This window comes from Babylonia areolata, chromosome 13 (assembly GCF_041734735.1).
Source record: "Babylonia areolata isolate BAREFJ2019XMU chromosome 13, ASM4173473v1, whole genome shotgun sequence".
Taxonomy (NCBI): domain Eukaryota; kingdom Metazoa; phylum Mollusca; class Gastropoda; order Neogastropoda; family Buccinidae; genus Babylonia; species Babylonia areolata.
Window position 1 is genome coordinate 6,803,292 of NC_134888.1, and position 26,259 is coordinate 6,829,550.

General features: G+C 40.8%; 4 protein-coding genes across 4 annotated transcripts in view; 3 read left to right on the forward strand and 1 right to left on the reverse strand.

The window, feature by feature from the left end:
- Positions 1 to 4,650, forward strand: part of LOC143289008 (uncharacterized) — a 17,880-nt gene extending 13,230 nt beyond the window's left edge. Inside the window, exons 6-7 of the mRNA XM_076597771.1 lie at positions 861 to 995; positions 2,096 to 4,650. Coding sequence (XP_076453886.1) covers positions 861 to 995; positions 2,096 to 2,413 — 453 coding nt within the window. The 3' untranslated portion in view covers positions 2,414 to 4,650. The remainder of the gene's footprint in view (positions 1 to 860; positions 996 to 2,095) is intronic.
- A 1,970-nt stretch (positions 4,651 to 6,620) lies between these two features.
- On the reverse strand, positions 6,621 to 10,886 carry LOC143289009 (uncharacterized). Its single transcript, XM_076597772.1, has 4 exons — positions 10,754 to 10,886; positions 9,967 to 10,075; positions 9,389 to 9,491; positions 6,621 to 7,812 (listed from the first exon to the last, which is right to left on the reverse strand). Exons 1-4 carry the CDS (start codon positions 10,782 to 10,784, stop codon positions 7,723 to 7,725), a joined length of 333 nt encoding a protein of 110 aa, XP_076453887.1. The 5' UTR covers positions 10,785 to 10,886; the 3' UTR covers positions 6,621 to 7,722.
- A 2,034-nt stretch (positions 10,887 to 12,920) lies between these two features.
- On the forward strand, positions 12,921 to 15,498 carry LOC143289010 (E3 ubiquitin-protein ligase Midline-1-like). Its single transcript, XM_076597773.1, has 2 exons — positions 12,921 to 13,059; positions 14,541 to 15,498. The coding sequence occupies exon 2, from the start codon at positions 14,551 to 14,553 to the stop codon at positions 15,496 to 15,498; it is 948 nt and encodes a 315-aa protein (XP_076453888.1). The 5' UTR covers positions 12,921 to 13,059; positions 14,541 to 14,550.
- Positions 15,486 to 25,474, forward strand: LOC143289012 (uncharacterized). Its single transcript, XM_076597774.1, has 5 exons — positions 15,486 to 15,671; positions 17,352 to 17,495; positions 17,865 to 18,041; positions 20,453 to 20,644; positions 22,907 to 25,474. Exons 1-5 carry the CDS (start codon positions 15,486 to 15,488, stop codon positions 22,937 to 22,939), a joined length of 732 nt encoding a protein of 243 aa, XP_076453889.1. The 3' UTR covers positions 22,940 to 25,474.
- The last annotated feature ends 785 nt before the right edge of the window (positions 25,475 to 26,259 follow it).

The window sequence follows — 26,259 nt, forward strand, 5'->3', positions numbered from 1 at the left end:
TGTGTAAACAGTTATTATTGTACGTGGTTTAACTGTGGTTATGAAGACTGAGAGTTTGTATTTTAGTCAGTGACATGTTTGGTGCACAGTTTGTATTAGTCATATATTTGGTACAATATTTTATGTCATTAATTGTTGGTTGAGGATAAGCTAAAGTAAATGGAGCTTCTGTATTCTACATGGATTTCTTTGAGGAGAGTGTATACATCTGCATACGTGGTGAATCAGTCTGACGACATATTGATGTTTCCATGTTATTCTAGCCTTTCATGGCAATGATGTTTAGCATATGTTTTGGTATTGTTTTGACCTGGGTTTTGGTTTTTGTATGTGTTCCATGTGTGCTGCTAAATGCTAGCTGCTGTTAACTGCAAAGTTAGGATGTGCTGCTAAGTTAGGATGTGCTGATAAGTGCTGTGTTAAGTTAGGGAAATAAACACCTCAGTTCATCTGACTAAAAGACCCTGCTGTGGTACGAGGAGAGAGTGGATTGTGCACCTATCCTCTGCCTGTTATCCTACCTCTTCTTCCTTCTTCCCCTTTTTCCCCCACTCCCACCCTTTTTACACTAAAGTGATGAATACAATAGAAGATACAATCTCTTACTTTTAATAATTCTTTCCTTTCATTCTTTCTTCCTTTCCTTTCATGACAGAAGACATGTTTTCCTTTTTATTCTTTCTTATCTTTTTCCGTTTTTTTTTTCCATTTTCTTTCATTCATTCATTCTTTTCTTTTTCTTTTCCATCTTTTCCAAGGTAACGAAAATAACACGGAGACAGTTTCTTTCTTTGCTTCCTTTCCTTCTTTTATCTCATTTTATTTAATCTTCTTTCATTTTATTTCCTGTGGTTGCCAAGGTGACGAAGACGACAGGGGAGACGTTTGAACAGACGCTGACCACGTCAGCCACCAGTGACATCACTGTGGCCGCTCACAGCCACTACACTGCTACTGTGGACATGGAGGAACGACAACTCCTGGCTGACTTCAAGGTTAGTGTGATGATGATGGTGATGATGATGATGATGGTGGTGATGATGATGATGATGATGATGATGATGACATCACTACACGGCTACAGTAGACATGGAGGAACAACAACTGGCTGACTTCAAGGTTAGTGTGATGATGATGATGGTGATGGTGATGATGATGATGATGACGATGATAATGACATCACTACACGGCTACTGTGGACATGGACGAACGGAACCTCATGATGACTTCAAAGCCAGTCTCGTGTCTCACTGTCAGTGCCTATTTTTGGGACGTTTTTATTCCAGTTAATACTTTGTATTCAACTTGGGGAAGGGGAGAAACTACTGCAGCCACTCCTGTGCTGTATTGTCCGCTATTGTATCCCTTCTCCTGCATCAACATAGGCCCCACCAAGTAAATAAATAAATAAGTTAAGATCACAGCTTGTGAAGTTTTGCACAGAGAGATCACGCAAATGTAAACAAAACCAGCAGATCAGTGACGTGACTGTCGAATGTGAAGGTCTTTGAAGTTCACGACATAGATATGATTTGATTTGATATTGATACTTATATAGCGGCTATCCTCGTTCAGAGACGAAGCTCTAAGCGCTTTACAAACTCAGGGTCATTTACACAACAGGCTGCCTTCCTGGGTAGAGCCAACAGACGCCGGGCTACCACTGGGTGCTCATCATTCGTTTCCTGTGTCATTCAACGTGATTTCAAGCACGTACTCATACACACACACACACAGACATATAACATGTTATGTGTGTGACCGTTTTATGTATTTACCCCACCATGTAGACAACCATACTCCGTTTTCGGGAGTGCATGTTGGGTATGTTCTTGTTTCCATAACCCACCGAACGCAGACATGGATTACAGGATCTTTAACATGCGTATTTCATCTTCTGCATGCGTATACACACGAAGGGGGTTCAGGCACTAAGGAGGTCTGCACATATGTTGACCTGGGAGATCGGAAAAATCTCCACCCTTTACCCAACAGGCGCCGTTACAGAGATTCGAACCAGGGACCTTCAGATTGAAAGTAAAACACTTTAACCACCCGGCTATTGCGCCTGTCATAGCACTTTACCTTCGTTCAGGTGTGGGTGAGGGTGTCGCTGCCAGTGAAAGAAGCGCACGCCTCCATCAAGAACAAAGCGGGCGACACAGTCTTCTCCTTCAACCACCCCAACCTTCCCGAGCTGTTCCCCAACAGCACGCACCTTGAGGACGAGAATGGCGACACCCGCTCCGACGCCGTGGAGTTTGTGATCGAGGGTCGGGTGGACGGCATGCAGATGTCCAGCCATCGCATCAACCTGGTGGACCACAAGGCAGACAGTCACGCCCAGACTCAAACCCACAGTCAGGGCAGCAGTGGTGATGCTGGTGGTGGATCGGAAGGTCAAAGAAGCTAACGTGTGTGCATGAGTGTGTGTGCGTGTGTGTGTGTGCGCGTGCGCGCTCGTGCGCGTGTGAGTGATGAGGCGTGTGGAACTTGTGTTACATTATGGAGATGGTCACGTTCGCCTACTATTTTGATCTTTCCACTCACTCTCCGTGACCTCTTGTCGAGAGCAGAATAGAGTCTCTGGCATGTTTCGTCTACCCCATCTCGGCCATTACTGTTTCACTTCTCTCTCTCTCTCCACTTTTAAATTAATGCAGTACAATTAAGCTTCATGTTATGGAAGAAGAAATCAGTCAACAAACTGGGCATTGTCAACTGAGTGTGTCTGCCGTGGACACATCTACGGCTTCTCTGAGGTTTAGCTTGATGAACGGAAATGCTGGAAAGGAGAAAAGTGTTCGTAAAAATGTTCAAATAGAAGATGACAGGTTGTTTTTAGCAGTCATGGGTGCCCACACTGAATACAGGCGAAAGATTCAGTTTTATTAAGACACTTAAAATCACTTTTACAGCGAGCGCACTCTTCGTCAATGATAATTATTAACAGATTCCGAACAGCGTTACCCAGGTTCAGACATAGTATTCACGGCTGGAAAATGAATCAGCGTTTCGTTAATAACTCACTGGATATGACATGCCCTTTCTGCAACAAAATTGAAGACAACCTTGCATGTTTTTTCATGCACTACGAAGGCTTCACACTGATAAGGGACAAATACTTAGCTCATGTACATGTCAGTTGTCTAATCGATGTGTGGTACCAACCCGTATGCATTGGAACGAAGCCACTGACGTTACAAAAAAAACAAAAAAAACCGAAGCAATGTAGGCAAAATAACTCATTTTATTTTGATTTTCTTTACAAACCACTTATTAACGTGCACCTATATTTACAGGATGGAGACCCAAATATTAAAATTTGTGAATCATGTGAATCCTCCCTCACAGGCCAGTTGGGACAAAGTGAACCGGTAATTGGCAAATCTTCAAATTGGTGAATTGGTAATGGGCGAATCGGGGAATACACCGTGTACATCGTACGCGTATGAAAAGCGTTTCTGTTTAAAGTAGGTGTGAAACCGTGCAAACCAGTCATGTGTTGCACCAGACGTGCTGGTAAAGCAGCACCCCCACTGCTTTACTGGTTTGTACAGCCCGCCCTCTGACCACAGGCAGGAACCAGTCAGTGAACAGAATGAAACGTTAGGCGATGTTCACTGTAAGCCCAGCCAGTTGCCGTCAGTCTGACACAGCAACAACTTCAGTCAGACACAGCCAGTTGCCGTCAGTCTGACACAGCAACAACTTCAGTCACACACAGCCAGTTGCCGTCAGCCTGACACAGCAACAACTTCAGTCACACACAGCAAGTTGCTGTCACTATCAAGACGGAAGAAATGAATATTCTTGGGATTCACGCTTCTTGCATCATTGAAGAGTTCCGTCCCTTGGACCAGCCATCCGTCTTATTTGTGTGCTCGCGACAAATCAAAAAGCTGTCTGGAGAGGGCTGGTGGCCAGTGTGAACCACATTACGCCAGAATACATGGCGAGAAAGCACAAAATGACGTGCGTACAACTCTCGACCAGCTGCTATAAGCTGCTGACAGCAACTGGCAGGGCTCAGTGTGAACGCAGCTTTATTCTTTTACAATCGAGAGTGAAGGAAGGGACAGACAGACAGATATACAGAGATGTGTTGACTGACCCCGATTCGGATGAATTTAACAATTAACTACACATACTTTACCGTGATCCACAAGTGCAGACTCCATATTTCCGATTAAAAAATTAACTACTTGTCTGTAAATAATGTTGCCAAAATATTTTTGCTGTTGTTGTTTTTTCATGCTTGACTGTCGATTCTGATCAATAATGTTGATACATTCATTTCTTACCAATGATGTTGATAATTCACATACCTCATACATGTACGATCATCGTAAACTGATTTTTGCTGATGAGACACAAGTTGCCTAGCTGTAACTGCTTGTGATCATACTAGTTTTTTGGGTTTTTTTTTTTTTTTTTACAGATATGCTGACTGAACAATGAATGGAGAAAGTGGAGTTCTGATGTACACTTTGAGTAGACTTTTAACCTGTATCGTGAATTATTTTATTTTTGTGATTTACATTGCTGCCGTGTTTCACAAAGGAATGTAGGAAGCATTTGATACCATTGATTGTATTCTTGTACAGAAAGGTGAAGTTATGAACACTGATTACAGCCATATTGATAACATGCAATCTGTGTGTGTGTGTGTGTGTGTGTGTGTGTGTGTGTGTGTTTACTTGTGTGTGTGTATGTTTGTGTTCATGTACATGCATGCATGGGTGGGAGTATTCCTGTATGATACAAATTTCCAGACAAGAATTTGGCTTGATTTTTTTTCCATTGTTTTACTTTGTTTCGGCATTAAGACATGTACTTTGGCTGAGTGGCCCCTAGACCCCCCGCCACAAACTCATGTTACAGAAATCAGTCACTGCCACACATGTGCCTGTGTCAGACTGAGAAAGACAGCAAAAGGGTATAATATATGCGATACAAACACAAATTGTCCTCTCAATGTTTAAAACAGTGTTATTGTAAATCAATAAAAAGACATTATTAATCAATACAAAGTAGTAATCACATACTGACAACATTCAAAACAAAAAGGGGCAATATCGTTTCTTCCCCTCCGCTCCTCTGTGTGACTAACATACTGAGCATGAACGCCTTGTCATGAACACTACTTTTCTCTTCTTAAGGGGAAAAAATGCCTAAAAAGGTATGGTGAATATGCCACCCCTTAATTCCATCTATTCATCAACGATTACAAATTGTTTATCAAAGAATACCCTATATGCACAGAACTTGCGTGGAAAAACATCTTTCTTCAACCTTTCAAAACAACAACAGACACCCAACTGATGGTTTCAGTTCGAATTACTTCATCATATTGCACTACCCGAAAATTTCTTCATATATGTAAGCACACCAACTTCCCACCATGTAGTTTTTGCAGTCAATGAATACAAACAATCCAGCACCTCTTTTGGAACTGTCAAATAGTAAATCAGTTTCGGAAGGATTTTCCATCCTTGCTGCACAACATGTTGCCATAGTACAAGATTAACCTTGGGAGAGCAGCTCGTTTTGTTAGGTTGTGCAAAAAGTGTTAGGACACATAAAACCTTAGACTTCATATAATTAAATGCTAAATTCTTTATCTAAGAGCATAAACTACAAGGAACAATGCATACACAAGACCATCTTTATCAATTCTTTTAAAATAAGAATCAGGCTAGAAAAAAAAATGTCATTATCTTTTGGGGAAATCTAACCAGATCTATTTAGCATGGCAGTTATAGATTGCCTTGATAACTTAACTAATCAGATGATACTTAGGTAGGGGAAACAAAAAGTGATCTTCCATCTGCTTGCATTGCAGCATGTAGTGGCACATTTCTTTTGCATGGTAATAAATGTACCATGAATTGTATTTGTCATATATGGCTTGATTCAGCCAGTTTGAAACAAAAACAGACATTTTTGAAGAGTGACTTCAGTTCCGCATAATGTTTTAGCTAAAAAAAAAAACAAAAAAAAACCACATTAATAAATGATTATGTAAGTTCTGGTTTGCCCGTATTCGGGGGTATGCATGCTGGATATGTTCTTGTTTCCATAACCTACTGAACACAGACATGGATTACAGGATCTTTAACGTGTATATTTGATCTTCTGCATGCGCATACACAGGAAGGGGGTTCAGGCACTAGCAGGTCTGCACATATGTTGACCTGGAAGATTGGAAAAATCTCCACCCTTTACCAGAAAAATCTACACCATTTACCCACCAGGTGCACCAAGATTCAAACCCGGGACCCTCAGATTTAAAGTCCAACACTTTAACCATTCGGCTATTGCCCAAAACATTGAATCCCACTGAGAAGGCAAAGAAAGATGGACACTGAGCGACAACAATGATAATAGTGATTCGAAAAGAAGCAAGTTGCTAGATCGAATCAAACGTCAGAGTTGACAAAAGAGGATAAAAAACAAAAGCTGCCAATAAGAGTTTCAGTTTCAGTAACTCAAGGAGGCGTCACTGCGTTTGGACAAATCCATATACACTACACCACATCTGCCAAGCAGATGCCTGACCAGCAGCATAACCCAACGTGCTTAGGCCTTGAGAAAAAAAAAATTATTATTTTTAAAAAAATAAATGAATAAATAAGAAACCAAACAAAATGAACATCATTTAAAAAAAAAACCTGTCCCTGACATTTCCACATACCTCTAAAAAAAGGTTTTGTTAAAAACATCCCTATTGCATTTTTCAGCAAACAATGCTGAAAGACATATCAGGAACTGGGGTGGGAAATGATAAATGGACTATCAACACACAGCAATTGCACACATTGTGAAAAAGTTGCTTGAAAGAAAAAAAATTAGTATATTTTCTATTGCAGAATCATATATGTGACAGTGATGGGAAAATATATATAGAGAGATAAAAATAACTTTATTACCTCACTAACAGATATTACTTAATGTGTGGCAAAAACAGAGACAATTACTTTACACAAAAACTTTAAACATGACTTGATCTTTTTTTTTAAAGCAATAAACAGACAAGACATTCATATGAAAGTGTTGAATACATTCACTTTAAAATGTTTGATTAATAATCATAACAAATATGTTAAAAATGTATGTATCATATTGCACATACTACACACGTCACATTTGTATCATGCAATGATCTGCATAAAACAGTTATTAAAATTGAAGTCCCACATCTTTAACAAACAACTGTTCCAACCTCATATGTTCATCCACAATCTTGTCTGATGTTCACATCAGAGCTTGAGGCAGATAATTGTGCAGGCCTCAGTGTACCTGAACTCAATGTTTTCATGTGTGTAAGGAGTGGAGGAGAGAGAGGGTGAGGGGGGGGTTGTGGAGGGTACAGGGTATGTGCATAGGTGTCTGTGACTGATCTGTATCATCACATATTATGCTGAATTTTCAAAAAGATGTATTTGTATATGACTGTGTGTATGTAAATGTGTATGCAAGCATAAGAGTGTGTGAACATGTCAAAATGAATGTGGGAAGGCATGGGGGACAGATGTCTCTGCATGCAAGTGAATTATTTTCACGCAGTGAACAAAAACTTCTTTTTGATGTGTATTTCAGCACAGACTGATGAATCAGGAGTTACGATATGGTTCATACATTCTAATAAAAACAGCATACACACACATGCATGCATGTATGTACACACAGAGTTCACACCAGAGCGCTAAGGAAACCCTTTCAAGATGCCTTGAAATATTTCTCAATGCTCACTTTATCCTTTCTGGGGATCTTCACTCTGTAGTAGATACTGGATCGAGATTTGCTAATCTGCACACAAACACAACATAGAATAAATTTTTTTTTTAAATTGAATAAATAACACAGGCAGAAAATTCTAACTACTCTCATGCACTGTTTTTCAGTGCACATTTTTTGTACAAGGGCTAACTAATGACAACACCTGTTTCTTGTTTACAGCTTTTCTTCTTCTTCTTGTTTGTCAGAATTCACAGCTTTTGAAAGTGTGGGAAGAGATGTATTATTTTTGAGTTATATTAATAGGATAGTTGTGGGGTTTTTTGGGTGTTTTTTTTATTTGAATTATCTTTTAATCTAATACACAAGTTTATCATGACCCACTGGTGCAAACTCCAACAGAGGTCTGACTCCTGTCCTCTGCAAACTACTACTCTGCCCATGTGAAGAAATCTAAAATAGCCAAAGTTAGTAGCCTCCCTTAGTATATTACCTCCCTTCTATTTACTAATACAGTGCCCTCTTTGACAGTGATGTAAAATACTGATAAATATATCCAATAGGATCAGTTGTTCTTATTCCCCCTGAAATCTGAAGTTTCTTTTTCTCACATTTCCAACTGGCTGTCTTTGCAGAACAGTCTGCATATTTTTCGATGCTGAAATTATTTAATTAACTGAATAAACTTGATGACTGTCAACAAAGTTAATAACAATAATGTTGAACAAAAGTGTTTGCAAACATTGTATTGATATGAAAATATTTTATGTTCAGCGTTTATGGAAAACAAACCTACTGGGAAATGCAAAAAAAAAAAAAAAGTCTTTTAATTTCCACTATGTATGTGATAAAATCTGAACATTAAAACTGTGATGAAATCTGAACATTAAAACTGATCTCAGCCCAGAAATGTGGACCTCCATAGTCCAACACAAAGGTTCCTCAGTTCAAGTGAAAAACTCTCACTGACAATCACCGTCTCTGTTCTGCTTACCTTCTTCTTGGTCACTGATATCAGGCTATGAGATTCTTGATCTTCTGCTTGTGTGTGTGTGTGTTCATGTGGTGAGTGTGTGTATGTGTATGTTGATGTGGTGAGTGACTGTGTGTCTGTGTGTGTGTGTATGTGTTTCAAGTTTTGTGGACATACTGTTAGTAGACATTGTGTGCCATGTATGAAATCTATTTTTGTGAGTGAAACTTTCAACAAAGTTTCTGTACATCAATATTCACAATCTGTCAATACGTTTTTAGTTTATGCTCTTGATTGGGTACTTGATGACATGTGTGTACATTCTGTTTGTAAATGTAATATATATCTATATAGATAGACTTTTAGGTATATAAATCAAAAGACATAAATATAGATATCTTTGATTGTAAAATCACGAGCTCTATGTCAGGGAGATGTGAGTGTCAGTCTCTTATACTGCCATCGACAGCCATTCATGACATACCAAAGAGAGATTAAAAAAAAAAAAAAATCTTTTATAAAGACAAGTGTTTTAGACTGAGTTTTTAAAAAATGCATCTCAAACAAACTTACGGTCCAGATATTAACAGGTCACCTGATAACCATTTTCTGATTTGGGTTTTTCCTAACTTAACCACACCCTGTTTATGAGAAAAGAGGAAAACTGTTTCTCACCTTTGATCCTAGTTTCTGAAAGTCTTGGTCAGGTATGGGTTTGGATTTGTGGCCTCGATTGCTGTCCCTGGCAACCATGTGGGCCACATGAGTCGTCTGGCCACTGGAACAAAAAGTGAGTAAGTAGATAAATCAAACGTTAAGTTGTTTTTTGACCACGTCATTTCCATTAATCTTCTACTACATATCTTTCACTTTGTTTTATTTTGGTGTAGTTTGTTTACTTTCTTTTCTTTTCTTTTATTTTTTTCTTTGAGTGCAGATAGACTGAAAAGACTCTTGACAGGAAAAAAACAGGTCATCATCATCATGACACTGCATGTGAGAATACTGCTCATGAGCCTGTAACATGATGGTAATATGATTTAATCCAGCACTGTGAATTAAAAAAAAAAATTACTTGCCAGGATGCCACAGTACCTGTAACTAACAACAGAAAAAGTACAACACACAGTTTCAGTAAACAACTTATAATCTACAATCAGATAGGACAACATCTGTAGCTGAAATGTATAATACTTTTATGTCCAGCACACAGACGGTTACACTGGATAGCTCTAAAGTCTATTAGAACTTACTCCTCAGATTGTTCGGTAATCCAGTTCCAATCTATCCGATCAGGAGGGTCAGGAATGGTATACATCAGAATGACTTTCTTGTCATCGTATTCATTCACCCCGACAGGCACTGCAAGCAACAAAAAAATAAATAAATAAATAAATAAATTTTAAAAAATAAAAAGAAGAAGAAGAAATAACAATAAAATAAAACAAAATCTTTGACACATGTTTTGTCCTTTGTCTATGGGTTGTGTAATTCAACAAAAAGAATAATGGCTGATTTTATTAACTGCATTTGTTTAGTTCAACTCAGCTTCAATCTATACATCTGTGTGTGCTTGAGTGCATGTGTATGAGAGCACAATATGTGACTAATTCATTCATTAAAGGCCATGGCCCCAAATGAAGGGTTGTGCAAACAATTCAAAATATACACAACATGAAGTATGAAGTACATATAATTATTAAACCAATATTTAAAAAACAAACAAGCAACAAAGCACTGATTGGAAGTAATTAAAACACTTTATGAAGTAGCTGTTTATCTTAGCCCCATGGTTCGTTTTCATTCTCTCTGCTGTCTGTGGAAGCAGATGCAACAAACATTAATTTGATTTAAAATGCTGTCTAAAACTAGTTGTGCCATGTATATATGCGTGTTTGTACTCTCTCTCTCTCTCTCTCTCTCTCTCTCTCTCACACACACACACACACACACACACACACACACACAAGCGCGCGCACACACACACACACACACACACACACGCACGCACGCTCGCACACAAAATACAGTAATGCTCACCATTGTACTTGATGTCTGCTGATGTCGCCATTCCAGGATTTCAGCGTCTGCAAAGAAGAGAAATCCGTATCATCTGTAGGCCTTAAGGAAGCAGCAGACTTTATGCAGCCATTGTTTTCACTGACGAACAGAGTTGTCTCCAGTGAGATATAGGCCAATGGTTGTCTCCCATTCAAGAGGAGTGTCCGTCCTGTGACTGCAAGTATGTATTGCCCCGTTAATTTTCTTTTCAATGGCGTTTAACATAAATTTAGAAATACCAACATCAGTTTTTACTTCATATGCTGAGAAATCGGAATGCATAATACTGTGCCTCAATTTAGCAACCTAAATTCTTGGACTGAGCTAAATACACGGCGGTATATTTTGTGTCACGTGACACACACCGGCTCACACACACACACACACACACACACACACACACGGCACAGCTGAGTTCATGCACATATGTCAGTCACACACACCCTCAGTGACGGCACTGACTGGCACACACACTGACACACACACCGTCACACACACACACACACACACACACACACACACACACACACACACACACACTGGCGCATAGTGGCCGTTTTGCAGCATTTTTCTTTCTTGTATTTTTAAATTAAAGGGAAAACAGGCGTGCTTTACGGATAGCACGTGTCACGACAATGTTCTGGAGCTGTGGTGCGATGAGAAGTGAAACTGAGATCCGTATGTCACGTGCAGACGGGAATCGTTGGGATTTTTTCAATTTTTTTTAAGATGATGTGCTTGCTGTCTGAGCGAACTCAGTGCGTGTCTTGAATACGAAGATAACTTATCCTCAAAGATAAACTGTACCCGCGGGCCCCAACCATGTTAAAGAAGATAACTTGCCTGAAGGCAAAATAAATTTTGTCTGGAATACGGCCCCTGGCCAGTTCACTGCCGGCAAAAGACCAAGCCGGCAACAAACAGACCCCGCATCCAGCATAGGCGCTTGCTGATTTTGTCAGTCTCCAGCAAAATCGTGCATCGAGCCGGCGGTCAGCCAGGAAAAATAATAGAACCGGCATTAGAGGTTCCAATATTGAGAGCAAGAACAGAATAATATAAAAACTCGTTCTTCGAAAAGACGGGCGCAATAACCGAGTGGTTAAAGCGTTGGACTGTTAGTCTGAGGGTCCCGGGTTCCGAAATCACGGTGACGGCGCCTGGTGGGTAAAGGGCCGGTGGAGATTTTTACGATTTCCCAGGTCAACATATGTGCAGACCTGCTAGTGCCTGAACCCCCTTCGTGTGCATATGCAAGCAGAAGATCAAATACGCACGTTAAAGATCCTGTATTCCATGTCAGCGTTCGGTGGGTTACTAGGATGGAAACAAGAACATACCCAGCCGCATGCACACCCCCGAAAACGGAGTATGGCTGCCTACATGGCGGGGTAAAAACGGTCATACACGTAAAAGCCCACTCGTGTGCATACGAGTGAACGCAGAAGAAGAAGAAGTTCTTCGAAAGAACAGCTGTAGACTGAAACACAGAAGACCTTGAGTGACAACAAGCTGCTGACAAGGGTGCGTGTCCACCATTACAGTGACCAGCATGCCGCCCCCCCCAGCCTCCTGGTTGTGCATATAAGCCGAATCCTCAGTACAACGAACCCCATCGGCGCCTGGTGGGTAAAGGGTGGAGATTTTTCCGATCTCCCAGGTCAACATATGTGCAGACCTGCTAGTGCCTGAACCCTCTTCGTGTGTATACGCACGCAGAAGATCAAATACGCACGTTAAAGATCCTGTAACCCATGTCAGTGTTCGGTGAGTTATGGAGACACGAAAATACCCAGCATGCATGAACCACGACAGAGTCATCGGCAAGTCGATGTTGGTCGTGTAACGGAAAGAAGAAGAAGAAAGTAAAACAACAACAACAAAACAGCATCTTCATCTATTCTATTTTGTGTCGGTCCAGTTTGTTCGACATGGGAATAGCCTCCTCCCACCCCCACCCCTCTAGTTTATTTTGTTATGACCACAAAATGTTCCAATTTCCAAATCACGAACCATTAATAAAGTTTTGTCCCCAGAACCATGGCTATCTTTACGAATCATTAATAAAGTGTTGTCCCCAAAACCATGGCTATCTTTAAAAACAGGTGTGTGGCCTGTCGATATGCGGAAGTCATGTGACGGACAACAAGGCACGAAGCAAGGTTGGTTGCTTCCAAGGAATCTGACTGATGAAAACAGACATTGATAATCGACTTAACTGTAAAAGCACCGTTGATTGATCCTAGGTGTTGATCGGTGTACGGACAGTTCGAATGTACGACAATGTAAGTTGGTGTTTTATTCTTGCTGTCGTGGGCATACTTGCCTTCTTTTCCAAACTGAATTCTGACATGAAACCAAGTTTCAACACATGCACTGTTGCAGCCATTGCGGAAGTTTTCTGTACACTGCGCGCACGCACGCACGCTCTCTTTCTCTCTCTCTCTCTCTCGATCTCTCTGTTACTCCAGCAGACCTCTCTCTCTGTGTGTGTGTGTGTGTGTGTGTGTGTTCCAACAAACCAAGGCCTCTCACTGCTTAATCTGAATTAATTATTGAGACACATGACCTGCTTGTGTTGTGGAATGGACGTGTTAGCTCCCTTAGGTATGACCCCCCCTGTTTCAGCAAGAGGGTCTTGGTAGGGTTTGTTGCATCATACATTGCCACAACAACAGTTTCAGCTTTACAACTGTATATATCCAGCAGTTGTAACATATACCTAGCAGCAATGCATGCCCCTGCGACTTATTTATTTATTTATTTGTTATATGCAGCAACTGGATTTAGATCACAGGTGTTGCACAGGGCAAGTTGCAGAAGTTTCAACTATGCAAGCTAGTTTTCTTTGTTATTGTAAAATAGTATCTGTTTGTAGCAACCCCCCACCCCCTCCACCAGACAAACACATAGGCAGACAGACATGTTAACAGAGTGACGGTTATATGGTTATATATTTGGGCAGACATGTTAACAGAGTGACAGTTATATGGTTATATATTTGGGCAGACAGACATGTTAACAGAGTGACAGTTATATGGTTATATATTTGGGCAGACATGTTAACAGAGTGACAGTTATATGGTTATATATTTGGGCAGACATGTTAACAGAGTGACAGTTATATGGTTATATATTTGGGCAGACAGACATGTTAATAGAGTGACAGTTATATGGTTATATATTTGGGCAGACAGACATGTTAACAGAGTGACAGTTATATGGTTATATATTTGGGCAGACAGACATGTTAAGAGAGTGACAGTTGTATGGTTATAGATTTGGGCAGACAGACATGTTAACAGAGTGACAGTTGTATGGTTATATATTTGGGCAGACAGACATGTTAACAGAGTGACAGTTATATGGTTATATATTTGGGCAGACAGACATGTTAATAGAGTGACAGTTGTATGGTTATAGATTTGGGCAGACAGACAGATGTGTGGACAGACAAGACATGCAAACACATAGGCATGCAGTCAAGTGAACTGACAGCATCTGAACTGCACAAAAATTTTAAAAAAAAGAAAAAAGGATGGATACACAGCGACTGACACTTTTGAGCAATGTTAGAAAAAGAAAAGATTGCTTTCCCATGTTGAGCTTAAATTTAATGCTCACTTCTCACTTCAGGTTCCTTCTTGTTAAAACATTACAGATTATATTAAACTTGCTCAGTGAATTTTGATATTAAACCCTTTTTAAAGATAATTTTATCTTTGCAGTGACAGAAAAATATTTACATTCTTATCATTAATTTCAGATATAAAACGATGGATTCGGCAGCTGCATGTGATGAGCCGAGTGAGAAGGAGTGCAGTGTTTGTCACGAGCTGTTCACAGACCCCAAACTGCTGCCCTGCGGCCACCTTCTGTGCCGCCAGTGCCTCCTGTCATGGATCACATCGAAGAAGGGCGCTCTCTGCCCTATGTGCCGCAGCCCCATCGTGGATGCACAGACTGGCATCCACAGCACCAGCTGGGAGGAGATCGCAGACAGGTTTCCCACGGACCTGTCCATGAAGAGGATCACCGATGCAGAAAACGTCCTGAACAACATGCACGGCTGCCATGTTTGTGAGGCTGGGGCGGCCTTCTCCATGTGCCTGGACTGCCAGGACGTGCTGTGTGAAGCGTGCAGCAGGGCACACCACAGGATCAGGGTGACCAGAAACCACCGCGTGGAACCCCTGTCCACGCTGACGGCACAGAAACTGGCAAGCTGCAGCAGCTTCTCTGCCTGTGACTTCCATAACGACGAACCTGCACGGGCTTTCTGCGTTGAAGACAACGCTTCCATCTGCATGCTGTGTGCAGTGACCGAACACCGTCATTGTGTGGAAGTGGTCTCCCTGGAAAGGAAGACAGAGGAGGCTCGTGAGGTGCTCCATGGACTGACAGACACCCTGAGTCAAAGAGAGACGGAGGTAGGAATTGCCCTGAAGAAGCTGGATGAGCGTCTCAAAGAATCGGAAGAACACGTAAAGACCGATATTCATGATGCTGAGCAAGTCTGCGATCGCTTGGACTTTATGGTAAAGAACTGCCGGCACCGTCTGGCAGAAATGGCCCAAAAACAGCACACTGATGTCCAGCAGGCAGCGAACTATGACAAGGCTTCCCTCCTGATCCGCAAAGGAAGACTGACCCTACACAAGCAAACTGTTGCTCGTGCTGGCGAGTTGAACGCGTTCTCGGAGTTAACCAGATGGCATCCGTGATGAAGACCCGTGTGGGTGAGCTGGATGGCGGTACTGGCGTCTTGCATCCATCAGAGATGAGCAAGGTTCCTCCAGCAAGACTGGTCATCGACAGGGACGCTGTGTCCACTGTAGAGCGCATTCTGGGTCGGCTTGGTCAGCTACAAGTGATGGAAGATCCTGCCACTGTGCAGGTCAGTCAGTCAGATAGATAGAGAGACAGATGGGTAGATAGATATAGCAACATATACACACACATATACATATATATATGACAGGTGCAATAGCCGAATGGTTAAAGTGCTGGACTTTCAATCTGAGGGTCCTGGGTTCGAATCTCGGTGCACCTGGTGGGTAAAGGTTGGAGATTTTTCCGATCTCCCAGGTCAACATATGTGCAGACCTGCTAGTGCCTGAACCCCCTTCGTGTGTATATACAAGCAGAAGATCAAATACGCACATTAAAGATCCTGTAATCCATGTCAGCGTTCGGTGGGTTATGGAAACAAGAATATACCCAGCATGCACACCCCCGAAAACGGAGTATGGCTGCCTACATGGCGGGGTAAATAAAAAACAACAGGTCATACACGTAAAATGTTACATGTCTGTCTGAGTGTGTATGTGTGTGCGTCTGAAATGTGATTGAATCACACAGGAAACAAATGATGAACGCCCAGTGGCAGCCGTCAGTCGGCTCTACCCAGGTAGGCAGCCTGTGGTGCAAATGTCCCCGTGTATGTAAAGTGCTTAGAGCTTGGTCTCTGACCGAGGATAGGCGCTATAGAAGTATCCATATCAATCAATCAATCAATCAATCAATATATACATATATATATAGAGAGAGAGAGAGAGAGAGAGGTCAGTGAGTGTACATCACTGTAAGTAAGTTCATATGTGGTCACACAACTTGTGGGTTTAAATCGTCTTGAAAAGTCTTGGAAAAATGAGACAACAATTTCCACGGCTTGAACAGTCTTAGGAACATGTATCTTGCCTCTCAGGGTATGGCAAAAGTCTTGGATTAAAATTTTGTTTTGTGCGTAAAACCCTTGAGTTGATCAGTACCATTCAACAAAGAGCTTGATGCATTTGAAAAGACAATCACTCACGAAAACAAAAAAGAAAGTGATGAAAATTGAACATTGATAACCCCCGAAAGCAGAGTATGGCTGCCTATATGGCGGGGTAAAAACGGTCATACACGTAAAAGCCCACTCGTGTGCATACGAGTGAACGTGGGAGTTGCAGCCCACAAACGCAGAAGAAGAAGAAGAACATCGATAGTAAGACACCTTATCTCTTTCATCAGCATTTCAGCAGATGGACGTTTTGTTCAGTTTGACATTGTGTTTGATATGGAATTTTTGTTAATATTCTAGTGTGGAAGAGGACTGGAAAAATATAGAACTGTGGTCACATCAGTGGGAATGCTGAATTTTCATTTTCATTTTCATTTTATCACAACAGATTTCTCTGTGTGAAATTCGGGCTGCTCTCCCCAGGGAGAGCGCGTCGCTACACAACAGCGCCACCCATTTTTTTGTATTTTTTCCTGAATGCAGTTTTACTTGTTTTTCCTATTGAAATGGATTTTTCTACAGAATTTTGCCAGGAACAACTCTTTTGTTGCCGTGGGTTCTTTTACGTGCGTTAAGTGCATGCTGCACATGGGACCTCGGTTTATCGTCTCATCCGAATGACTAGCGTCCAGACCACCACTCAGGGTCTAGTGGAGTGGGGGAAAATATCGGCGGCTGAGCCGTGATTCGAACCAGCGCGCTCAGATTCTCTCACTTCCTAGGTGGACGCGTTACCTCTAAGCCATCACTCCACATTATACATCGTTGTTTTCTTCTTGTTGCTTGTTTCAGGCGATGCCTTTCAGTTTCCACTGCAGTCATGGAGACGACATTGTTTTGAGCAGTGATGGCCAGGAGGCAGAGAAGGACGGGAACATGATGGGTGGAGGCATCCTGATTTCAAGACAGCCCATGGAAATCAACCATCTGTATCAGGTAAACTGGTGCTTTGTGTGTGTGCTTGTGTGTGTGTGTGTGTGTGTTTGTGTGTGCACATGCACAAGTGGAGTGTGTGTGTGTGTATGTATCTGTGTGTTGTGTGAAAGTGTGTGCATGTCTGTGGTCTTGGGGGAATGAATGTGTGACTGTTTGTGCATGCCATGCTTTTGTGTGTATGTGTGTGTTTGTGTGGGTGTTTTTTGTTACTGTATTTCATTTTGTTTTATTTAATTTTATTCTATTTCTTTTTTTTTTTTAAGAATGAGGGAGAAAAAAAACACCGTCATCATTGTCTTTACACAAAAAAAGAAAAAAGAAAAAAACCAAAAAAAACCCAGTGTGTAATATTGTGGGTGTGGCATGCAGATTGAGGTAAAGCACCTTCAGAAGAGGGGAGCAGGACTTTCCTCTTTGCTGCCGCTGCTTCCAGGAGTTGTCTGCTCTTCGCCTGATCAGCTGACATCACCGCTGCCAGACCAAGTGTACGGCTGGGAATCGGCCATCGTTGTTGGTCACACTTATGTCAACAACAGAGGAAAAGAGGTTGGTGTTGTGTTGTGTTGTATTGAATTATATTGAATTGTATTGTGTTGTGTTGCATAGTGTTGTGCTGTGTTATGTTGTGTTGTGTTGTGTTGTGCTGTTATATTGTGTTGTGTTGAGTTGTATTGTGTTGTGCTGTATTGTGTTGTGCTGTGCTGTGTTGTATTGCATTGTGTTGCGTTGTGTTGTATTATATTGTGTTGTATTGCGTTGTGCTGTGCTGTGTTATATTGTGTTGTGCTGTATTGTGTTGTGTTGTGCTGTGCTGTGTTGTATTGCGTTGTGTTACGTTGTATTGTGTTGTGTTGTGCTGTGCTGTGTTATATTGTGTTGTATTATGTTGTGCTGTGCTGTGCTGTGCTGTGTTGTGTTGTGGTATATTGTATTGTGTTGTGTTGTATTGTGTTATGTTGTATCGTGTTGTACTGTGTTGCGTTGCGCTGTGTTGTGCTGTGTTGTGTTACATTGTGTTGTGTTGTGCTGTATTGTATTTGGTTGTGTTGTGTTGTATTGTATTGTATTGTAGTATACTGTATTGTGTTGTGTTGTATTGTGTTGAGGAGGAAACAGATGACCCTCAGCTGCCAATACAGGGAGTCCGTGAGGGTGTGGGTTCGAATCCCACTCTCGCCCTTTCTCCCAAGTGTGACTGGAAAATCAAACTGAGCGTCTGGTCATTCAGATGTGTGCAGCATGCACTTGGGGCACTGAAAAAGAACCCATGGCAACAAGAGTGTTGTCCTCTGGCGAAATTCTGTAGAAGAAATTCACTCTGATAGGTACACAGATATTTATACATGCTATTAACTCTTCTCCATACGTACGGCGAAAGAGACGACGTTAACAGTGTTTGACCCCAATTACCATCATCGAAATATTGCAAGCGGAAGGCTCTTATTCTGAAGAGGTGAATGTTGACAAAGAATACCACAGTTCTGACGACGGAAGCTAAAGGTTGGGTCATTCAGACACCCACTGGACATCTGAGGGGTCTGTGTAGAGGAGAAGAGAGGACTGGCCGTACTGAGTGAGTTAAGGCCTGACTAAGCATGTTGGGTTATGCTGCTGTTCGGCATTTGCCTAGCAGATGTGCTGTAGCTTCTTCTCCTCTTCTTCTGCGTTCACTCGTATGCACACGAGTGGGCTTTTACGTGTATGACCGTTTTTACCCCGCCATGTAGGAAGCCATACTCCGTTTTCGGGGGTGTGCATGCTGGGTATTGTTCTTGTTTCCATAACCCACCGAACGCTGACATGGATTACAGGATCTTTAACGTGCGTATTTGATCTTCTGCTTGCATATACACACGAAGGGGGTTCAGGCACTAGCAGGTCTGCACATATGTTGACCTGGGAGATCGTAAAAATCACCACCCTTTACCCACCAGGCGCCGTTACCGTGATTCGAACCCAGGACCCTCAGATTGACAGTCCAACACTTTAACCACTCGGCTGTTGCGCCCATCGATGTGGTGTAGCATATATGGATTTGTCCAATCGCAGTGATGCCTCCTTGAGAAACTGAAACTGAAATTATAGTATATTATGTAACTTTTTGTCACAACAGATTTCTCCTGTGTGAAATTCCCTGGTGTGAGACTCACCACAGCACAGCGCCATTCTTTTTTTTTTGCTATCTGCGAGTGTACTTATCTTCCTGTCAAAGTGGATTTTTCTGCAGAATGTTGCCAAGGACTACCCATTTGTTGCCATTGGTTCTTTAACGTGTGTAAGTGCATGCTGCATACAGGATCTCAGTTTATCTTCTGCTCTGTAAGACTAGCATCCAGATCAGCAGTCAAGGGCTAGAGGGTGTGGGAAGTAAAACTGTGGTCTGTACATGGGATTTGAACCCATGCACAGTCACTTTGTAGTCATGCGCATTACCGTTTGGCCAGTGCTCTGCTCTTCTGTTCACCACAAGGTGTCTTGAAAATGCATTCATATGTTTCAACACACAAACACACACACACACACACACACACACACACACACAGACACACAGACACACACACACACAGACACACACACACACATGCATGCACAGACACACACACACACACACATTATTGTTGTTGCAGTAATCATCACCATCATTAGTACCGTCATTATCATTATCATTATTATTATTATTATTATTGTTGTTGTTGTAATGAGCATTATTGTCGTTGTTGTTGGTGGTGGTGGTGATGGTGTTAATATTATCATTATCATTAGTAGTAGTAGTATTGTTATTATTATTGTTGTTATTGTTGTTGTTACTGTTATGAAATTACGAGTATTATTGTGTAGTTGTTGTCGCCTTTTGGTGTGCTGGATGTGGCTTCTTGTCTCATGACCACTAGAAATTCATTATTGGTTGTTACTGGGGTTTTTTGGGTTTTTTTTTTTTTTTCTGTTTTTGTTTCCAGGTGGAATGCCCCCTGGGCAGCATAGGACTGGGGGGCGTTGCTGAAGGCAGCCGGGTGGGCGTCAGTCTGGACGGACAGAGGAACCTCCGGCTGCATCGTGATGGCAGGTGTCTGGGTGTGGTGGCTGCTGCCTCTTCTGTTCCCCAGCCAGCTTTCGCTCTCTTTGCCCTGCAGATGTCGTGCAAGTACTGGGTCAGTGCTGGTGATTGGTTTTTGACTCTCACTTTGTGTAAACAAAGTGAGTCAATGTTTTAACCCGGTGTTCGGTTGTCTCTGTGTGTGTGCGTCCGTGTGTCTGTGTGTCCGTGGTAAACTTTAACATTGACATTTTCTCTGCAACTACTTTGTCAGTTGACACCAAATTTGGCATAAAAATAGGAAAAATTCAGTTCTTTCCAGTCATCTTGTTTAAAACAATATTGCACCTCTGGGATGGGCACAAATTTTTTTTTTTTAAAAGGAGCCTAATTATATGCAAACTGCATTTACTGTTATATTTATATTTTTTGTATTCTCTAAACTTGGCACTTTGACCTCTTATTCTGACATAACAACAAGAGGAGTCATTATTATATTTTTTTGTTCAAACAGGAACTTCTTTTGCTAAGCATGGAATTTTTATTTATTTTGCAAACGTTTTGGTGCAGTTGTAGAAAAAAGGGAAATTACTCTGTAATTAATGCTAGCGGACTTGATTTATCACAAGTGAGTCTTGAAGGCCTTGCCTCTCTTGTTGTTGTTTTTGTTTTTTTTTTGTTTTTCAAAATTATTTTATTTTTTTTATATTCATAAATGGCTACTAATGGGGAAGGGAACATGAGGGGCATTTGAGCAATTAACAGACTGAATCAGTCTGCACCTCCTTAAAACTGTGTGTTTGTTTCTTTGTTTTTTGTTTCAGGGGCGTGGGTTGTTTAATTGTTGTTTCTTTCTTTGCAAAGCAGGTTCTATTCTTTTAAATGCAAAGAAATTATGACTTTGAAATTTCTGAACAATTAACAGACTGAATCAGTCTGCACCTCCTTAAAACTGTGTGTTTGTTTGTTTGTTTGTTTTTTGTTTCAGGGGCGTGGGTTGTTTAATTGTTGTTTCTTTCTTTGCAAAGCAGGTTCTATTCTTTTAAATGCAAAGAAATTATGACTTTGAAATTTTCACACAAACTGTGCATTAATTGTGTGATACTAGATCTACATTGACGCCTTTGTCAAACACATTTTCCTGAATGTTTATAGCATGTAAACACAAAATATAGTATACCAACACACATTTGGAAAACTGGCACAAGTTCACAGGCATACAATCTCTCATTTGTTGTCTTTTTCAGTTTGACATAGATATTTCTCCCTCTCTCTCTCTCCCTCTCTGTCTCTCTCTCACATTGTGTTTTAGATTTTTTTTTTTATGTATTGAACATTCTTATGTTTTTATATCGCTTTATATATTCATGTCTTTTTTATTGCAGTTTTTGTGCATTAAAAAAAAAAAAAGCCTTAGTGTTCTTGCAAGCATGTAGTACTCTTAACTTAATTACATGCTCTAGAAATGCCCTTCAGTTCTACTACTACTACTGCTTACTACTACTACTACTACTACTACCAATAATATTAAGAAGAATAAAAAAAAAATAATAGGAAAATAATTTTTTTAAAGAATTTTTAAAAAAGAAAGAAAAAAGAATGAATAGATAATGAATACCACTTGGTTATATGATTACTACTTCTGCTGCTGCTGCTACTAATTACTACCACTACCAACCATAATACATGATAACACAACAATGAGTGTGTAACAAAAGTAATAATGATGATGATTATCATGATGATAATAGCAATAGTTGACGGGTGCAATGGCCGAATGGTTAAAGCGCTGGACTTTCAATCTGAGGGTCCTGGGTTCGAATCTGGGTGCACCTGGTGGGTGAAGGGTGGAGATTTTTCCGATCTCCCATGTCAACATATGTGCAGACCTGCTAGTGCCTGAACCCCCTTCGTGTGTATGCGCACGCAGAAGATCAAATATGCACGTTAAAGATCCTGTAATCCATGTCAGCGTTCGGTGGGTTATGGAAACAAGAATATACCCAGCATGCACACCCCCGAAAACGGAGTATGGCTGCCTACATGGCGGGGTAAATAAATAAAAACGGTCATACACGTAAAAATGTTACATGTCTGTCTGAGTGTGTATGCGTGTGCGTCTGAAATCTGATTGAACGACACAGGAAACGAATGATGAACGCCCAGTGGCAGCCGTCAGTCGGCTCTACCTAGGTAGGCAGCCTGTGGTGCAAATGTCCCCGTGTATGTAAAGCGCTTAGAGCTTGGTCTCTGACCGAGGATAGGCGCTATATAATTATCCACATCAATCAATCAATCAATCAATAGTAAAAAATAATATCAACTAGTAAATAATGATGATAACAATGATAGCAGTAATACATGATATGATCAACAGGTTGTGACCTGTCCAGTGACTCCACTGCAGTAAGCCGACGCTGTTTGCTGGTTGCCCGTTCTGACACAGGTGAACCTTCAGGTCACAAACACTACCCTGCAGCTGTGATATACACACACAGGAAAGACCCCTTTTCTCTCTCTCTCTCTCTCTCTCTCTCTTCCGTGTGTTCAGAATTCTGACGTTTTGTTTTTTTTGTATTTCGATGAGGATTAAGGAGGTAGTGATATGATGTTGCTGTTGGGTTACTATGTCCCAACGCTCAGTTTATATCACAGACTGACATTATTGAGGTACTATGTCTCAACACTGTTTATATCACAGATTGACATAAGCTTACAATTGGGGCAGATGTTGCTATTGAGGTACTATGTCTCAACACTGTTTATGTCACAGATTGACATGAACTTACATTTGGGCCAGATGTTGCTATTGAGGTACTATGTCCCAACACTGTTTATATCACAGATTGACACAAGCTTACAGTTGGGCCAGATGTTGCTATTGAGGTACTATGTCCCAACACTGTTTATATCACAGATTGACATAAACTTACAATTGGGCCAGATGTTGCTATTGAGGTACTATGTCCCAATGCTCTGTTTATATCACAGATTGACATATGCTTACATTTGGGCCAGATGTTGCTATTGAGGTACTATGTCCTAACACTGCTTATATCACAGATTGACATACGCTTACATTTGGGCCAGATGCCTCCAGGGTGGTCACCACTTCAGGACTGAGTCACCTTTTCTGGCAGACGTTTTAACCACTGAGCCATCGTACGCCTAGTTTGAGTAGGGGAATTTAATCCTTGTGAAGTTTACTTTCATTCCTCCTCGACCAGATCCAGCTGGAACTCTTTTCTGCTGCTTCTGCCATTGCCTTGAGAGCCCGTGTCCTCTCTCTGCCAGAAATCGACAGCTGTTTCATGAGGCTGTGGGCAGATGCGCCCACAAACCCTCTTGCACCAATCTCTATGGCAAGGACTTTGGCTTGGAAGCCAGATTCTCTGAGGTTGCTGGCTAGGCTAGCATACTTCTCGGTCTTGTAGATGTGGGCTTCCTCCATTCTGTTTTTGTATGGCACATTGACCTCAATCAGAATCGCTTGTTTCATTGCCTTGGAGTGGAGTACCATGTCAGGTCTCATGCCGCTCTTGCTGATGATTTCCTGGTGTTTCTTCCCCTCTGGTAGGTCAGCTGTACATTCCCAGTCTTCGGCACCATCAAGCAGCCCACTTTTCCATGCTTTGGAAACATTGGATGCTGTTCCTGGCCAGACTTCATTGCCTTCTGCTGACTGGAACTCCACTGGAACTTCTGGTGGGGTTGGTGCTCCTTGGACAGTGCTCACCACGTGTGCAGTTTCTTTAAGCACTTGGCTGTTTCTCCATGTGTACCGTCCTTGGCTCAACGCTGCTTTGCATGAGCTGAGGACATGTTCCACTGATATTGTGATCGCTTGATACCTCAAAGTGATATTCTGAGTTTTCTACACTAAAAATGATATTGTGATTGTTTGATACTTCTGAGTGATATTCTGAGTTTCTTCCCTCAGTGCTGTTACAGTGACTGAGCAACCTGTTCATGTTTTTTGAAGCATAGACATTTGACCTTTTACTTTTAATATTTGAAGAATGTGATGTCAGTTTTGTTTGTTTGTTTGCTTTTGCTTGTTTTATGACTCATCCTTGCAATCATAAAACAAAATGAAAAAATGATGATAATACTACTACTAATGCAGTATGGAAGCAGTATAGCTGTATTTATTCTACCAGCATTTTACCCCACCTGAACTCCTCTATCTCTCTCTCTCTCTCTGTGACTTTCTTGCTTACTCCTTCGTGTGTATCTTGTGAAGAGAGGAAAACGGGCAATTGTTAATATACTAAGTTTATTAAATAAGTTTGAAAATAGCTCAGTAGAATTATTCTTTAAGTTGTTTGATGCACAGGTCCAACCTATAGTGCAATACGGGACTGAGGTTTGGGCTTTTGAAACAGGAAGTCAGTTAGAGAAGCTACATTTGTTTGCCATGAAACGATTCTTATGTGTTGATCGACGAACCCAGAACGATGTGGTTTATGGTGAATTGGGAAGATGCCCGATATATCTTAGTTCATATATTAAATGTATCAAGTATTGGTTAAAACTTGTACAAATGTATTAACATAGACTCCCTGCACAAGCTTATAAGATATTGTATAATTTAGATAGTAGAGGGAAAATCACTAGGGCAACAAATATTCGAAAGTGTCTATGTCGTTATGGTTTTTCATTTGTTTGGTTAAATCAAGGGGTTGGATGTGTTGAAAGTTTCTTAGTTTGTTTTAGACAATGACTGCTAGATTGTAGGTGGCAAGAATGGAATAGTCATATTGAAAATAGTGATAGATTTTCTTTGTACAGACTACTGAAAATGAATAACTTAACAGAACACTATATTGTAATGAATATGAATAAGTCTATGAGATGTATGCTAAGTTTAGAATGGGTGTTTCTGATATAGCTGTGCATAATCAAAGGTACAAAAAAAAAAAAAAAAAAAAAAAAAAGAAGAAAAGTACGCATCTGATGTGCAGATCCGAGAGAGAGGATGAAGTTCATTTCGGTTTTTTGCTGTCCGGCATTGGATGATCTTAGAAAAGGAGTCATCCCTTCAAAGTATTATAGCAGACCAACCTTTTTCAGACTAACATTATTAAGGTCTTGCAGAAATGAATCTGTCATCAAGAACTTTGCAGTTTTTCTGTATAAGTCATTTCAGAGAAGAACCACTATAAGCTGATACCACGATATTGTTCAAAGATATATGTGCAATATTCTAGAATTACAATATTTTTGTGCGCATCATTTTCTAAAAATGTTTCCTATTTATGTGTACCCCCTTCAGATGGGGCCATGGCCTTTCTTGAATAAATATCGTTACATCTTTTGTGTGTGTGTGTGTGTGAAATCAATGGACAGGCCAATATGCATATGGGTCGAGGAAAAAATTCAGATTGATGTGAATAAAGACGTACACTTTTTGCAGTGGGTTCACAAATTTATATATTTGTCTTGTTTGTTTAGCATCTTGTTTATTCATTTATTCATCCAGTTATTTATTCATGCATTTATTTGTTTATTAGTTCATTTGTGATTATTTTTCACTTAATTATTAATCGCAATTATTGCTTATCTTTACCCCTTTTTTCAGATTACCAAATGAGTATTTGTGTGTGTGTGTGTTTCTTTCACAGACAGTTTAAAGACTTCATCATTACTACATGGATGTGGTTACTTTGTTCTATTGAGCTTTTGGTATCGGTAGAATATTTTTTTTATACAGTGTGTATTCCAATGTTT